The 17,824-nt window shown below is 35.9% G+C and overlaps 1 protein-coding gene across 2 annotated transcripts; it reads right to left on the bottom strand.

Annotated features, from left to right (window-relative positions):
• Positions 1-2,208: 2,208 nt before the first annotated feature.
• Positions 2,209-10,915, bottom strand: LOC148959851 (uncharacterized). Of its 2 annotated transcripts, none has more exons than XM_089109610.1 (3): positions 9,600-10,693; positions 7,427-7,535; positions 2,209-6,621 (listed from the first exon to the last, which is right to left on the bottom strand). In XM_089109610.1, exons 2-3 carry the CDS (start codon positions 7,437-7,439, stop codon positions 6,182-6,184), a joined length of 453 nt encoding a protein of 150 aa, XP_088965736.1. In that variant the 5' UTR covers positions 7,440-7,535; positions 9,600-10,693; the 3' UTR covers positions 2,209-6,181. The 2 variants fall into 2 exon arrangements, 1 of the variants encoding a protein (XP_088965736.1); XR_016143915.1 differs by adding an exon at positions 8,128-8,195 and having other exon boundaries at positions 2,218-7,535; positions 9,600-10,915.
• Between the last annotated feature and the right edge of the window lie 6,909 nt (positions 10,916-17,824).

The raw sequence follows: 17,824 nt of genomic DNA, 5'->3' as shown, positions 1-17,824 counted from the left end.
GAAGTTATTGATAGAATAATACCACTGTGGTAGCTAAATAGTCTACTGTTGTAAAGTAAGGTTTGCGTCATATGGTACTGCGTAGCGGCGTGCGCAGCGAATTACAACGCAGCGCGTCAGCAATAAATCATATTAGATTGGAGTAGTGAGTAGAGAGATAAGAACACGCGGTGATGTAAAAGTGATTTCAGTTATGAATATAAATTAGAGTTTTGTTGATATAAAAAAGGATGTTTTCTCTCTGAATTCGGCATAGCCCGGTCCACGGTTTAAAGTTTATAGCATCTACGTTTTACTTCCAATTTTCTTTTATCATGAACCACTGTGGGAAATTACTCATTTTCACCCATCTCAGTCATTTTGACATGTGACTCTTCTTAAAAAAATGAGTGCACTACATGTCACATGTGACAAGATCGGTTTGAAAGGGAAAAAGATAATTATTTTGTCTCCCTGTGGATCATCTCACACTATCAAGTGTAAGCAACCGTGTCTGAGGGTCTAAAAAACTGACCCTTATCTCTGATATTTGATTCCAATTTGATTCCCCTTTACTTTGAAACGAAACAAAATTTATACCCTTTTCCTGAAATCAAATAGTTGAAACAAGGCAAACAAAGAAAAATTAGAAACTATGTTAAGATCAGTGGCGGATATACGGGAGGGGGCAACTAGGGCCAGTTGCCCCTCCCTCGACAAGTTGAAGCAAGTCTAGCGCCCCTTTTTTGGAAATTGTGCGCCCCTTTTGAAGGATAAGAATCAGGTAAAAAACTTTCTGAGATCGATAGGTTAATTTGCTTCAAGGATTTCCTCAAAGTTATGTTGTTTGTTCTGAAAATGGATCTGAAATTGTTGTATACAGCGTGCTCTCGTCACCAATTTTTGAAAAGTTTTCAGCGCCCCCACTACCCATCCTTCAAATTTGCTCTGGATCCGCCCCTGGTTAAGATTCTCATATCATACACACTTTTTTCTATTTTCTTTGTCATAGATATATGACAAAATTTGCGTATATGTATATATATATATATTTAGTTTTATTAGCTTTTTCTATATATTTCTTTCCCATGCTCTTACATCCGTCTTCCTATTCCATTCGTCGAATTCCATATTCCTTTAATGTTTTTTAGTTCTATCATCGCTTTTCTATCTTACTTGATAACGGGCTATGCTCGAAACGTCGTTAATTATTTTAAATAAATTTTCCTGATACAATTTACTTACATTGATTGTTATTTAAATTCGTCATATTGTACCGCAAGCATTTTAGTATATTTATGGAATATTTTAGACACGTGTGCTTACACTTGACAACGAGAGTGGACTCGCCGGATTTTGTCTATGAGGTTTGCTACGCAAGAAAAGTTAAAATATGACTTCTAATGTAAATAGTTACTAAGCACAAGTCACGAGAAGAGGGAAATACAAACATTGATGCGAAAAATTCCACTTTGTTGCAGCTTAGCAAATAGAATAACAATTTTAGCGAATGCAGAATCAAGCACTGCCGATTTTGGGCAGTTATGGCGGCACTCCTTCCTCTAAATCAGACAAAACAAGCATCTCTATAGAAACAAATATTATACGAATTTTACAGCTACTGCAGAGCAGATGCATTTGGTGGCCATACTGTTTACACCTCATTTATGTCAAGCTCATTTAGTATCACAGAATTGTGAAAGATGATCACGGTGCTGAATTAACACTTTGCATCGAGAGCTTTTTAGCACCATCAGCTGTTGAACAGATTTTCCCACCTCAGCAGTTTTTCGACCTGCTGCCAGATGCTCTTTCATATCTACTGAGCGCCTGTTTCCGTAATCAAGCTTGTTTGAAAAATGTAGCTGGATATATCCTGCAAATCCTCCTTGTATATATTTATCCTCCTTGGGATTTTTGCCCCTCCCCTCTCCCTTGAAAAATTGAGCACATTTTTGTTCGGCAATCATTCTTTATGGAGTAGATTTTCAGTGAATGAGAAGTTTCCCATCAATATTTTGAGACGACGAATAGTTTGAATGATTTATATGCACAACATAGAATCTTTAACACAAGTACAAGTATGTTGCTTTGGTAATGGATGTGGCTTCTGGAACTACCTTCAGCTCATCCCTTCTCCTAACTTTTTGGATGGCACCCTTGGTTCTCTGAAGGGAAAATTATACTAATGCTCAAGTCTTAAAAAGGTGATACCGAGTAATAGAAAAGCTTCCGCTGACCTCAAAAACGTTTTTAATATAAAAGTAATAATATAATAATAATAATGGTGCAATCGAGCATATCCACTACAAGTGTGGCTCTTCAACTCTAAAATTAAAAGCAAAGTCAAATTACAGGTTCAAAAGTTAACAACATTTACATAATTATAAGAAAAGAAATAATGTTTTTAGTCCAATTTGTTGCTCACTTTTTCAAATAAATGCTTCTTTAAGTTGGAACAAAATGTCGTAAAAGCTAGACTGAGATTTTATTGATTTAGGTAAGGAATTAAAGCACTTTGCAGCGGCATCTTCAAAAGTATCTGCTATTAGTGATGGCCTTATACGAGTTTCATTACTATTTCGCAGTACGCTGTTACAAGTTTGCAGCTCGAGTTTATTAATTGTAGGCCAGTTAGTGTTGTGAATTGCCTCGAAGGTCAGTTTTAATAGGTTGAATTCCCGTCTTTCTGCAATTGGTAGCCAACCAAGTTTCAAGATATCTTTTTTATGGGCATAACGTGTAAGTACGAAGCTTGCCACAGCCTTCTGTAGTCGCTGCTGTTTTTTCAACTGCTGTTATGGCTCAAAGGAGAATAAACATAGTCGTTGGAATCAATTGTTGATAGAATCAATGATTCTACCTCTAGTTAAGCTATAGGGTCTTGTCCTCTGAAAAGAAATTAGCAAAATTATTTCATATTTGACTGAAAATTATTCAAAAAGTGGATACTGTCAACAAGAAAGGCATAAAATCATATCCGAGATTATAAAGGCAAAGCTGAATGCAATTACATTTGCGCTTTCTCTATGTAGTTTAAAGTTTTACTAAGGTCTGCTTCTTCATTGGTTGCATCTTTTTAAATAAAAGCCAACCATTAATTTAAAGTTGTATATATTTTTACATGAATACAAATTACACATCCACCATGCGATGCCTGCCGGAAAAAATGACTCAGGCAATTGCCGCGGCACCTTACGGCATCTTACGGTTATATGGAAGCCAGGCTTCACTGGATCCTAGGCTTTACGATATCACTGACCTCATCTCCTTCACCCGTAGGAAGAATTGTCTAATAAAATCATGTATTCTACAAAACTTCAACGTGTTCTAAATCCCTTTGTAAATGTATTTGATCAGTTCATTGAAACTGAAATTACAGTCAAAGAAATGAAGCTGGGAAAAGATAATTACGACATGTCAAACATCTCGAAGTCTTTTGACGTCCTGACTTTAGGCAATCGCATTCAAAATCTATTGACATAATCTAGAGACTGCCAAATGCTGACCTTTGTTCATGATGATATCTCACTATTTTGACGGTGATTTTCACTTCAAGGTTCTGACGTCTTTTGTTTTTGTGGGCTCAATTTGTTCGAATCAATAGAACTTTTAGTTCATTGACGTCCTTCACTGACAAAATTTAGATCAGGTGAGTGTGTGACGTTCACAAAAACAATAATTTTTGGCGGTTGACTTAATTATTGGACGAGATAGATCAGCTTGATGCAACAGAAATAAGAAAAAAAATCACGTTTTAAAAGAACCAATATGCATCTTTGGAAATGTTGACAGTCAATGCCGTTATCACATCTAAGAAGAGAATACAATGCCTGCCAAAAGTCTTGGAACACTGACGTCAGTTCTTGGAACACTGAAGTCAAAATCAATCATCCCTCTCTCCCCCACGGAACAATGTTGGCTTACTATTAAACGGGTTAGGAATTTGGGAAGCACTTTTTGCGCTTCTCTTGTGATATTTCTCTAAATTATCAAGATTGCTTTAGGGGGAAGGGGGTGGAAGTAGTAATTTTTATCGGAAAAGGAATGAAAGATATAACATGCAACACAATTTGCTGGATGTTCCAGGTACTTTTGGCAGGCATTGTATTAAGTAACTGAGAAGAGACACCATGCATAATGTCCATTAATGTAATAGCAATTGATTCATGACTGCAATTTCAGTACATAATCAGTACGATTCATTGCATTCCATAGTAAGTAGCAGTGGCAGAAATTCATTTTCCAAGTGAGGGGGCAAGGTCCACAAAAGCAAGCAAATTTGCCGACAAATGACATAATTTTGGCCGACTACGTTGCCCCCCCCAACACCCTCGCAATTCTACGCCTCTGGTAAGAGGGTTCAAAGCCAGCTGTGGAACGCAAATGTTCATTGGCTATCATTTTTTGTTTTAGCATATATCCATAAAAGCTTACATACGGCCTAAATCATTTAAAAATTAACTTACTTCCAAATCAAGAAATTTTACAAGGGCCATGCTTGTTAGGGCATATATCCTACTCTTAAACACACAACCAAATATTTTTCTATTCAAACAATCTTTTCCAATCTAGACATCTTGTTTCAGTTTTTCGAAGAAGCGGGCAAATAAAACTTTCATACAAAAGCGAAGTTCCATAATGGCTCCATGTGATAAAGCTTTTCTGTTGACACTCTTCAGACGGATCGTGTAAATTTTATGGAAGTATTTCAGACTAGAAAATATTTCTACCCAGTTGTGGATCGTAGTAGGCTAATCAAAAACGCGAGCACATGGCTGTTAAAGTTGCCCAATCAGAGCAGCTTGCTTTAAAGAAAATATGACCAAAGCAGTTGAAGCGTGAACACAAACTCCTTGGGATGCCTGGGCCTAACTTGGGCTAATTTTCAAATAGGCTGTTTCTTTCATCTAAAAACAAGCACTTTGAGCGACTTCGTAAAATTTACACAAAGAATTAAATCTGAAGCTAATCTAGACGCATTTGCATTAGAAAAAAAGATCTGCAGCTAACATGAAGTGCATACAGAACCATGATAGTGTAATCTTTATATAAATAATCCAATATTTTCAACCTTTCTTGTAAGTCTTTGCATAATGATATCAAATAACCATTAATAAAATTACTGGTACCATAAAAGTCATGCATTACTACTTGACTTGTTTTGTTATAACTATGGTTTCAAAGGAGCATCAAATTTTTCTGATGGTATCTTCTTTCGGAAAGTTTCGTTTCTTGCTATCATAGGTTCTTCTCTTAAAACATATTTTTCGAGAAAACCACTCGATGTTTCTCCCCACAGTTTCAAGGCAGCGTGAATAATAAGCGTTCACCACACAGATTTTATTGCCTGGTCGAAGAACAATTCTCAGCAAAAATTTGGGCCTAATTTTCCTAGACTGGAAAGGCCGACATATTAGGAAGCTGCGTAAACGTAAAAGCTGCAATGTGAGAAGGTGTGAGGCAATGTTACTCTGCCATAAACTGTCCTGTTCTACATACCAAAGTATGGATTTTCTTACTAAGTTTTCTTGAATTGATTGGAATTTACTAGGGAAAGGCCTGTGGTTTGTAGCGTTTTCATTCCAATCGAGGGGTATTCAAGGTTTTGTCATAGCGTAGGTCTCACCTTGCTTGGTGAAGCCTCGATCCTAGTGTGCTGTTTGTTATTGATTGGAATTGAACAAAGACATATTTTTAATAGCTATAAAAAACCTATCGCTTTCGAAGAAACGAGTTTTGTATAGATGCTTTTTGCCTTAAAAGCCTTTTGTAAAAGATTAAGAAAATATAATCTGTTATTGATTGAATATCAAGGTTGACTAAAATTCTGGGGTAAATGTTCTATAACTGCCTGAAAACTTCATTGATATTGAAATAATTGTGTTATATATATGATAAATTGATCTATTCTATAACATATGTTAATGTTATTTAGTTGAGTTAAAACAGATCTGACCAAGAAATAAAGCCATTTATTCCATTATCGATTTCAATGAAATTGATACTACAGTACTTGCTACATGATTTTCATTAATTTGAACAATTATTAGCGAGAAATCATCTCAGAACCTTTTAAGGTAATTCTGAAGTCAATTATACAGGCTTAAGGAAAAAATAAACTATACAAACTCAAATATCCAGTTCAGTTTTCTCTAGGAGATGATGTTTTTCATTCTTGGTTCTTCTCTGGTTCATGACGTCATATTCTCGGTGTGACTTCATAATTGCTGACTGGTTTCAGAATACTGTCAAGTTTCGGCTTACTTGTGTTGGGAGCGAAGCTATCCGATGACCAAAGAAGTTTCTCCTTTATGTAACGATACAGTCTTTTGTTTTTATATAAAACTATAACCGGGTTGAAGAACGAATTCAAGTATACAAGATTATGCGTGACGTAGGTAATGAAACCATACGTTCCATCGAGTAATTCGCCACGCATCAATGTCTTGTGACAGACGACAACACCGCCTGAGATGTACGGAATATAACTTAGAAATAAGAAGAATATGATTATCATGATGGCCTTGACCATTTCTGCAGCATAGGCAGTAGAATTTCCCGTGTTGTTTTTCCTCAGAATTGCTGTGTCTTTCACATGGTTCATTACGGAGCGGTACATTTCGATATAAGCAGAATAAACTGTAACAAGAGCGAAGAAGTCTATTATTAGTATGATAAACTGAGCCACATAGAAAAATCCGTATATTGAAGAAAATGTCACACAGGCAGCCAATGCTAACGAAGCAAAAAAGCCTAAAGTCATCAGCAAATAAGGCCTTTTGTAGGATATTAGATTTGAGTTTCTGGGCACATTTGTTGACTTAACGCTCAACAGACGCTCAACACCAATGGCCACTATGAAAAACGCAGAACAGCGTGGAAAGAACAACGACAGGGCTTGAATCGTTAGTTCAGCATCGCACAATATATGGTCACGTTTGATAACGAAGAGAAGAGCAACGGACGGTTGAACAATAACTGCGACGCAAATATCACAGATGCTGAGTGCAAGAAACATGCGATTGATTCTAGACTCTAGCTGCTTTGTTGCAATTAGGCTTACTATCACCATCATATTTGCGACACAAACCAATAGCATAATAACAACATTGAGTGAAATAACGACTATCACTTGATATTGTGAAAGTAAGGCCTTAGCTGAGAACACATTGTTGCATCGTGTATCCATGGCTCAATATCCCCCGGGCAATAATCCGAGCGTACAAAAAGCTATGGAAATAAAAACTGAAATCTTTGATTCGTCGAAAACGCTCAGGATGGCTGACAACTGATCTCATTCGTATCTTTGATAACAGCTTCTAGATTTGCGAATATGCGAGAAGCTCGCAACTTAATCTTGTATCTGATTTCTGCTGCTATCGTTATCAGCCTATAAACCGATTACATATAGATTCAAATTTATCTCAGATTCAAATCTATTCACCAATGTCTTCCATAAAGGCTCCAAATGTCACTGCAAGGCTCCAAATGTCACTGCTTTCCAGCTCAACCTTTTCTGCAATTTAAATTAATCCACAGATTGAACTTTGGTGCTACAAAATAAACAAAGTTTGTCAAATATGTCAGCTGGAAATTGAACTCATAGTCTACCTGTGTTGTAAGAAGCACGATGGTAGAAGACTGTAGCTTTAGTACAGCATTATCTTAATTCGATCTTTCCATCATTTAAACGAGGCGCCTAGACATCCATGATGTTATCCAGATTCCTTATATGTTGAATCAAAACAAATATAAATTTCTATTTCACTTAGTCAGTGCAACTGCCGCAGGCGTGAAGTTTTGACTATCTCTAATTGCTATAAACCACGTGTGCATCTCTTGTAACAAACTGCAAAACAGTGCAGACTTCCAAAATCTAGTGGCTTTATTTGAGGTTAGTTAACAAAAGCCAAATGTTTATGTTCTAAATAAACAGGCATCACACGATAGTTGATGATCTAGAGCAAGGAAGCCTTTGATTTTAAAGCATGCATTTATCATACGGATTTGACACCTGCAGGAGTGGCTTTCAATAGCACAATGTTACCCGCTTAAAGTAAACATATGAACGTTATAAGTGATTTGCATGGCAAGTACTGCATTTTACAGAAGTAAAAACGAACTCAGGTAGACATAACAACAGACCTTTTTGTATGCAGAAGTATTATATTTTGATAAAGTCGCCAATAGGTCATCGATCATTATTCTCGTTTCTGTCAAATAAATAAGTGTGTGTGTTATCTTTTTAATCTTTGGAGGAACATCAAAACGGCTTTTGGCAGAATTATAGGTAGATTAAGTACTGTAATTTAAATTCCGACGGAATCATCTACATAGTTTTGACTTTTATTTAACGATGACTGAAGGTTCTCATCCATCATCTTGACAATTAGACATTCTGCAACCTTTGAATGAGTTGTATCTAGCAACAACAATCAAATTGTTCGTTTTGTTATTTATTTTCACAATTTTTTCCATTTCAATAGCTATTTTCAACTTCAAGTAATTTAAATAGCCACAACAAGCTTCCCACAAATCCTTGCGTTAGTAGCCTGATTAGCCATGCTTCGCTTTATTCCAATGTGCTTTTCTTTGAACTGTTTATTATGTTATTGCAAGTTTGAGAATACTTATCAATTTCAGATCTCAGCAAAACAACTGGATTGTCAAACAAAAGAGCTATGTCAAAACGATGAACAAAAAGTCGTTGCTTATGGCGTTCGATGTCTGTTTTACCATACTATTGTCAGTTTAATTGAATGAGGCTTCTTAGCATTGTCTGAAACGAAAATGCTAAAAATCCTGGGGTTCAAAGTATGATTGAATGAAACAAGGAATTGCAGAAAGTAAATCATAAGTACCAAGAATCTTTCCGTGTTCGTGAGAGTAAAACAAATTATCTAGTTTTCCTTAAAAGTTTGACAGGGAAGGGAAATTTACTGCTAAGAGAATGGAGATTGAAGATGCGTCCTTTCTGAACACACACTTGAACAGCTTGACAGATAGTTTCGGTCCTCTATGATCATAGCGTTGGACACCTTTTTTTAGGTGTAAATTTACATCCAGTGGGTCGTACCGCTTATCTTACGATCTTGGTGTCTTCAAGATAAAATCAAGTAGAAAAATTGGTTATCAGACTTCTGTTTATAACTATTCTGAGTGATTCAGGAAATTAAGTTGACTAAGAATTATTTGTTTGGTGGTAAGTGAATTTGTATGAAAGCAGTACCATAAACAATTCGCAGCTGATCGAAGTTTTTGCTTGTGACTTGTTTCTTGCAAAAAAACAAAGCTTTTGTTTGGTTTATTTGCAGATTAATAGCTAAAGGACAGCCGATGGTTATTTATCTGGAGTTTTTGAATCTATAATCATCTGCCGCCCCGAGTGTTTGCGGCAAAGTTTATAGGCGAACAATCGAATTTAACAGTGCCATAATAACCTTTTACATAAATCAACGCAAATGTGAAAGTCCTCTAATGCCTCTACACCATAGCTCATCAAAATGCTTCTTACACCATAACTCTTTTGTATAAAATACATGTTATTTCAGTACATGTAAGAATAATATTGTTTTCTAGAATATTAAATTTTACGCATCTTGATAAACAAGAATTACCTTTCAAGCCACTTCTCCAATATGCTGACAGCAGATATAAGATTCACGATCGTCTGAACATAGCAGCATTACCATTGATGGTTTTACTCCAGATTCTCCAAATCCAATACTGTACTGGCGCTATGTTAATGCCCTCTTTCGATTATGTAACCGAGGACCAAGCTTACTGTACTCCCGTTTGGGGATGCAAAGTTTTTTTGGTGTTAATTACACGAGATTCTCCAAAACTCTTTTGAAACAACAGAATCCGATTGATCACACAGTTGAAAAGAATCTGTTTTGACCACAATATTGAACTAAATCCACAATTACTTTAAAACAAATCTTGTCAAAAATTTACTATATCCAAGGTCCAGCCTTACCTAACTGATGGAAAAAGCTTAATTCTGGTATGAATAGAAATCCTTGCAACGTCCTTCTTCCCTAAAACAGATGTAATCGCAAGTAGATATTTCAAATTGATATTTGAAAAGATTTCACCTGTTGTTACTCAAAGCCAGATATATATCTATTAATCTTTTGTGTTCACTCAAATAAACCTGTGAAATCCCAATAGCTAAAGCTCTTGCTTCTTGACAAGTGAATATAAATCTTTTTATGTAGATCTTTAAACCTCTGTCTCTCCAGGTTTCTGCCTTATCAATGTTTCGTCTAGTAAGTCAATCTAGATCTCGTCTTCAAAATGTATTCTCTTCACCTGTGAAGCTCAAGGCGCTCCCAAGCGCATGCATTGCTAGTTAAAGCTTTCAGCCATGTACCTGTTGCCGGCAAAGTAGAAGAGCCAATTAAGGCCGTATAGTATTTAACCAGTTTGTCAAATAGACAAACATGACTTTATTCTATTTGATTCTCGAGCAAACAGCTGTTTTCACTTGCATTCATTTCAACAAACGTTGCATAAATGTTCGATTAAATTCTTGAAAATACGTTTCTTACGATCATAGTAACATCAAATATTTCAGTTCTCTCAGCTCTTCCAAGCGCTTCTGGTATATTTTCCTTCATCCATGATACTTAACATCCTGTTTTGAATCTTCATCAGAATCTAGGGCAAAATTGTTCGATCTTTATTGACCAAAGAAATATAAGAAAGAAAAATTGAACCAATTCTGGGTTTGAGCAGTGCATACAAAACTAAAATCAATAGGTTGAGACAGAAAATGCCGACATTATCTAGAATGAAGAAGACGTGAAGTTAACGACTACATCGACAGATCTGGATTTGAAGCGTTTCAAGAGAAATTTAGCAAAAGGACATGTTAAAAGCGATTTATATTGAAAACGCAGTGTAACAGACATGCGAGAAAAGTTACTACTTTTAATAGAAAGTTACTGTGCATATTTTTCTGGATGCTTGTACAAGGCTAACGCAATAGAAAGGAATCCAGGAGCAAGCTTGAAGGTGTCGGTTATTGAGACGAGTACGTTAGTAGCCGAGTACTCAGTGGTTTGCACTGAGTTTAAGAGAGATCTGATATTAATAAACCTGATGAACACGGCATCAACAATGTTACTAGATTATATATTATCAACAAGATGATGAACATAGCATCAACAATGTTACTCAGACAATGGCAGCATACATAGGGACAAGTATCCATTCTACTTCTGTACAGTGAAAGATAAGTTTCCGGATTCTTTGAAAAGCAGGGTGTAACACGGGTATGGTAAAAACCTTGGGCCGAATTTTTGTGTTAGTCAATAGCTAAAGTCGATGGGCACAGATTCAGAGCTGTCTTAACTTTGCGAGTGACAGCTTCATTTTCAAGGGAAAAAATTAAAACAGAGGGGGGTTTAAATTTTCCGCAACTATAATTTCGCAAAAAACTCCAATTGGCTTTAAGTCGCTAAATTAAGCGACGCAAAAAGTCAAACTGAAATAAAATTCATTTTCGGTGACCTTTACGGCGGTCTTCAGGAGTAAGATCATCAATGCTTTAGGACTTAGGGAGATAAAGTAAATTTTACAGGCTTACTCGCAGTGATTGTAATAATGGACAGTTTATAGTATTTTACATAAGTTTGTAGTCCCTGTTATTTATATTTGTATGCTAGTTAAGATGATTATTTATTAGAAAAACTATTAGAAAGTTATTAAGGTTTTAGAGCAATCAAAGGCAAATGAAATTTTCAATAGAATAATTTGTTAAAAAAATCATAGACTGATTAAAACGGAGAAAAATGGAACAGAACAATTTATACACCGTTTCAACGATTCTTTTCCATCACTGGTTAGTAGAGTTCCCATTAGGATTAAGGGTCTGGGCCGGGGTAAGGTGTGTGTTATTGGTGCTGCAGTATTAGGTTGGTTCCTAAAATAGGCCCATATTATAACCAAAGATAATCTTTTTCTCTTCCTTTTCATTTGAGATTTTCCAAGAATCAATTGCGTGTTTTTGTCACTGCAAAATGCCACAGTTACTTCCTGTAAATAATTATAGTGTCTACTAATGTAACATCAACTAGTTGGTATGATAAAATATATATCAAGGGTATTTATAATGGGCTGGGTAAAAAGAGCAAATACTTCCTTGATGGAATTTATTATAGGAGGCAAGTTAAAATAAAATTCAAGAGATGATGCCATTGTTATTTTGGAGACAAAATGAAGCTATGCTCAAGCACTAGTATATCAATATGTAAATGCTTACTACTTGAAATGACAGAATCACTTTTTTGCGAAAAAACCCTCTTCATCACAACTACCGGTCCCGTTCCATGTTATATATTTGTTGTATCCTTTTCCATATTTTTGCTTCAGAGGGAGAAACTAATGATTAGTTCACTTTTTTAATCAGGTATTGCTTAATATCGTATGTTACCTTGCTATCTTTCAGCTTTATACGATCGACGATATACGGGTAGTTCTGCGGCAACGAAAAGTGTTGGATAAAGTTTTGGAAGCCGGTTAGGCCATCATATGAGACGGCTTGCCGATCCATTCTATGCATTGAGATTGGTTTACTGAAAATTAAATTGTGGAAATAACATAATTTACCTTTGCCGCTATCTCTTAGTCTTCTAAGTTGATGTCGTCTGAAAAATTTTCAATTTCCATCTTTTTGAAGTTCAACGTCGAGAGAACCGGAAATGACCATAGCCCCCAAGTTGAAATTTTAGACCGCGCGCATGATTTTGATAAGAACCTATTGTTCTCCAGCTTAGTTTCCTATCCAGTCACACTTCCGTTATCTTTGTTATAACAGACAAGATATTTTATGAAGCTGAATAGGACCAATATTAGGCCACTTTTGTAATGCAGCATCAGGCTCCATTTTCCTTACTTGAAGGAAACAAGTCTTAAAAACTTTCTGAAAATGCATTGCCAAAGGTGATATTGCCAAAGCTAAATTCAAATTAGTTTTTTGGCATCCTCAAACACTTTAGAATTATATATAAATCGACAGGTGCGCGAAAAAGAGCTTCCTTAGATGATATTCGTCCTCCGATTACGAGATGTATAAACAGAATAAAAATTATGGGCTAATACTTGCAAGCAACTGCCTGTAGAAATTATATTACAATATTAAAAGCAACTGTATAATTGTAGTTGTATTCAAGAAAAGAACAGTGATACCTTGAAATTATAAGAGGATCACATGTTTGTTAAAGAAAGACATTTACTTATGTACTTGGAAAGACTCACTTTGAAGACGAGGTTTATCGCCCTTGATTACTCTGCTCAGGGTAGATTCGAAACTTTAAAGTTGAAAACTTATGAAAAAACTTATAAAACATATTTGAAATTCTTGTCATTTTCAAGATGATGATATGCACAAGATGATTGAAACAGAATATAATGATATTCTTTACAAGGGTGGGATATTTCCCATCTGAATAAACCGACTCATGGTTGATCTCCCATGATGGCGCTTTAAAGCTGTGTTTGATGGCGGGATTTTTCACGTTTCAGTGGCTTGCTTATGTTTGGGGTTTTTTCATTTGCAGGTGGCCGTTTGTATAAAAATATTAAAAATAAAGTCAGAGCAAGGATACTATTATATAATTTAAATTATATTTCAATGATATTAGTGAATGATACAAGGCTGCACAAGTACACTTTTACAAGAAAGCATTGCTCATATTGCTGCAGTCAAACATATTAACTGTTTTATTTCTGAACTTTATTTAAGGAATTTAACAGAAATAAATTCAAAGATAGTACGAAATAGCAAAAAATAGCATATTTAGAAATTATAGAAAATATTTCGTACCAGGATTGAACAACAATATTAGTGCCCTTTTTTTAACATCTTATCAATCTAAAATCTCAAGAATGCACGAATGGATAAGTTTAATCATACATTCCACGTGTGCCGTAGGCTGCTAATCATTTCCTTTCCCCGAAATCTGTTGTTTTCTATTCTTTTAGATTACCATAATTACCAGTATTAGTCCATTCCTTGATTTCATCTGACCCCATTCTTCTTTTTCTTCTTGGTGATGTAAGTCCAGGGATGGGGGCTTAAATAATGTCACAAACATGTTTTGATTCAATTCCTTAACAATACATGTCCAAGAATGACATCTCCTTTTTGCATTGGTATTGTCTGGATATATTCATTCTATTTAGCACCTCTTCATTCCCTGCTTTATATGTCCATTTGATCTCAAGACTTCTTCTAATCTTTGGCTATTGTCCGTGATTCACTTCCAATAATTAAAAAGGATCAAACATACATTCTAACAATATTCATCATTGATTTGATGCCAATGCTGCGTTTATACATCTCACCTTGACCCTTGGAAGCAATCTGTGCTAGTGTTTTTCGGGTTTAATTTCTTCATGGCAACGCCCATCTTCATTAATCGCTCAGTCTAGATAACAATCACTCTTAACTTATTCCACTTTGACATTATCTGAAAAGATTTAAAGTTTTGTATTAGGAACCTTTTCAGTTGCTATACCTCTTGTTTTTTGCAGTCAACTCCACTCCATATATTCATGCCTTATCTAAATTTTCAATCATTAATTGCAGTTCTTCAATATATTCTGCAATAACCTGATGTTGGTTACCTTTATTCCATTTATCTTAATATCATTCATGTTATGTCATGATTTTTTGATTAATTCCTCTAATCCTCTCTATACATAATGAATAAGACTGGTGGTAAAAGACATCCTTGTCTAGCACCTTTTCTTTTGACATCCTGTCTTCTAGATTCATCAATTTTTATTCTTACATTGGCTGACTGATTCAAGTACAAGCTGTTTGAAAATGGCACTTCATTTTCATTTCATCAGCAAACATTTCACAACACACTACTAAATGCTATTTTGGCTGACACTCCTCAGAGTATAAAACGTCAGAATAGGGGTCCGAATGAGCACAATGGAAAATATGTACCCAGTTGTGGATCGAAAAAGAACATTTTCAAGCTCTGTACCGCAAAAAATTGTTCGCAAGTTGTTTATTAACCTTAGTTCTTCTGGTGACATTGTATACTTATTGGAGACGGTCGAATGCTTTAATTTAGTCATTAAAACAGGCAGACACTTGATCATTCTCTCGCTAAGAATACGGAGTTGGCAGATACGATACCTGATACATTCGCCTCTTCTGAAACCAAGCATCAATCGCGATGTCTTTCTGCAATTGGTGTTGTTCTCCTTTTGACAAATCGAAATAGAATCTCAGATGCATGTGACATTAAACTAATTTTAGGATCATATTGCAGAATTTTTTATATTTATGATCTGAGGTACGGTGATAAAAGTAGGAGGAAGGAAATCTTCTGGTCAGGTACCTGTATTGTAGCTAATCTCACTTGTTGTGATAACATCTAATCACCCTTCTCCCATATTGTGAATTTACTCCTCTGGTATTTGATCTGTCCCTGTTCAGGCACGAAGCTGCACTAAAAAGGTAAGCGGGCAAGAAGGGCGAAGCCAAAAATTATTTTGGAGGGGTATAGTATTGCTTTTTGCCGACAAAAGAGCGTGTCTCACACTTTTGGGTGTTGTTATACGATAAGTAGTTTTATATGCTGCTTTATGTGTTTAACAGAATAAATCTAATACTCATCCAACGATTATCGCTCAAAATCAAGGAAGTTCTAGTCTCGTCTTGTAGCTTAGCTTTCCTTATGTAATCCAATAAAACGTACTATCACAAAATAGTACTAGGAACGATACCCAGGAGAACAAAGTACTATGTCTACCCAGGGGCCATTAAACATAAAGAAAAGGGAAAGGTTTCGTGAAACTTAACCATACCGCTTTAGACATAAATACAGCTTAACTTGACGTCTTTGCTGGGAGCATATGCCTTGCTCAGTGCTGAAGACAAGCATTCAACGCAGGCTGAAGTATATCAGCAGTTTTGCAGGCTGAAGCATATCTAGGATATCTTGGGAGTCTAAACCTTGAAAACTCTCTTTCAAGTATCATAGTAGGCCTAGTATCAAAGATGGTGGGAGCACTGAGGAGGAAAATCTAGACTGGATCATGTTCAGTACTGGTTAAAGATGACGATGAAGCGTTATACTGTGACATATGTGATACGTGGTATAATATTCATTGTGTAAATGTTAGCAAATGTTAGCAAGTATAGTTTCCTTCAAGAAGAGGGACATGATGATACCAGTTGGCATTGTAAGGGTTGCAGTAGAGCCTCTAAGAAGATAAACGGTGCTTGGTACTACTTCAAAAAAAAGCAGAAGCAACTTGAATTCAAGGTTTATCGTATTTTATCAAGAGCAAGATGTGCTTAAACAAGATGTCACTGGAAAAATTGCTGATGAAGTCAAAAGTAACATGGAATCAAACATCAAAGCAAAATTCAAATCTGCATTAGAAGATGCCATGAAACTGCTCATAAGGGATGTTACCAACGAAATCACTGAAGGGGAAAAAGAAAGAATAATGTAATGATGTTTAATGTTAAGGAAAGCTTATCTGATGATGTAAATAAGAGAAAGGAGCATAATTTAAAATTCGTAAGACATTTGTAAAAAGTTAGGGGTTGCCAAAACTATCAGAGTTGTGAAATCAGTCAGGATTAGACCTCGAACAACAGATGCAACCAAACCAAGGCCCCTGAAAGTTGAACTCAACAATGAAGAATTATAACAAAAACTGGTTGGTAATTCAAAAAACTTATCATAGAGCAGCAAAGAGGAACTAACAAAAGTTTTTGTCACGAGGGACTTGACCCCCATATAAAGGAAGGAGTTATAGGATATGCTGAATAAGAAGGAGAAAAGAAAGAATGCATCAAAAGGGAAAAGCCAATAAGCAACAAAGAGAGCACAGGGTAAGGCACACCTTTGTTCTGTTTCCATCTAAACAGTTTCTTCTGGAGGCTCAAGAAGAAACTGTTTTGATGGAAACAGAACAAAGCTTTTGATAAGAACACTAAGGAGTGTAAGAAGTTGGGTAACATTGTTTATACACTGATTCTTATATGAAATAAGCGGGATGAACTTGCCATTGTTGTTGATAGTCAGAATCTTGATATCATTGCTGTCTGTGAAGTCTAACCAAAACGAGTTAGGGCACCAGTGCATTTGCCCTGACTAATTTATATTGACCAGTGCACCATACAACATCATCAGATATCAATCATCCTGCATCAGTTTTTATGGAGTGTGTTAGAACTTGTTTTTTGACCCAGCATGTTGAAGAACCCACATATCATAAGGCTCAACAAAGAGCAAACACTTTGAATGACAGATGAATGAGCAAACACTTTGAATGACAAATGAAGAAATTTGTTCGTTCATATTACTTACTTGTCTCCAGGAGGAAAAAGTCATCATAGCTGTCTTCAATTTTTGTTCAAATGTTACCAGCCAGGGAAATACTCGTCAGCAGAAAAGTTTAGTCAAAAATATATTTTGAGCCAAAAAGTTTAGGATGGGCACAGAGGGGAAAAAATTCCAGTTGGGTTGGCAATGCCCCACGTGACCCCTCTTGGCTTCTTGCCTGTTCCTGTTGCTTTTCTACTTAAGATCTTATCCCTGCTTAGGTTCAAGTATCTAGACTAGGTAGGGAAATTCTGGTCGCATTTTTGCTTAGGGTAGCAGAGTTAGAATTTCCTGATGAAGGTACGAAAACTGTTCTAAAAGAGTACTGTATGTAACGAATATAACGCAAAAGAATTATATGGATATAGATAAACAAAGACTCAACTAAACGATTAAATGTTACTTGATTGTTCTTGAATTTCTTTCCTTCTATCTCCTTTCTTTCTCTGCCGCAAACGTCTGAGATGAGCGTCGAG

Source organism: Rhopilema esculentum, chromosome 8 (genome assembly GCF_057945365.1).
Source record: "Rhopilema esculentum isolate cy_ngs chromosome 8, ASM5794536v1, whole genome shotgun sequence".
NCBI lineage: Eukaryota > Metazoa > Cnidaria > Scyphozoa > Rhizostomeae > Rhizostomatidae > Rhopilema > Rhopilema esculentum.
This window is presented reverse-complemented; position numbering and strand designations above follow the sequence as displayed.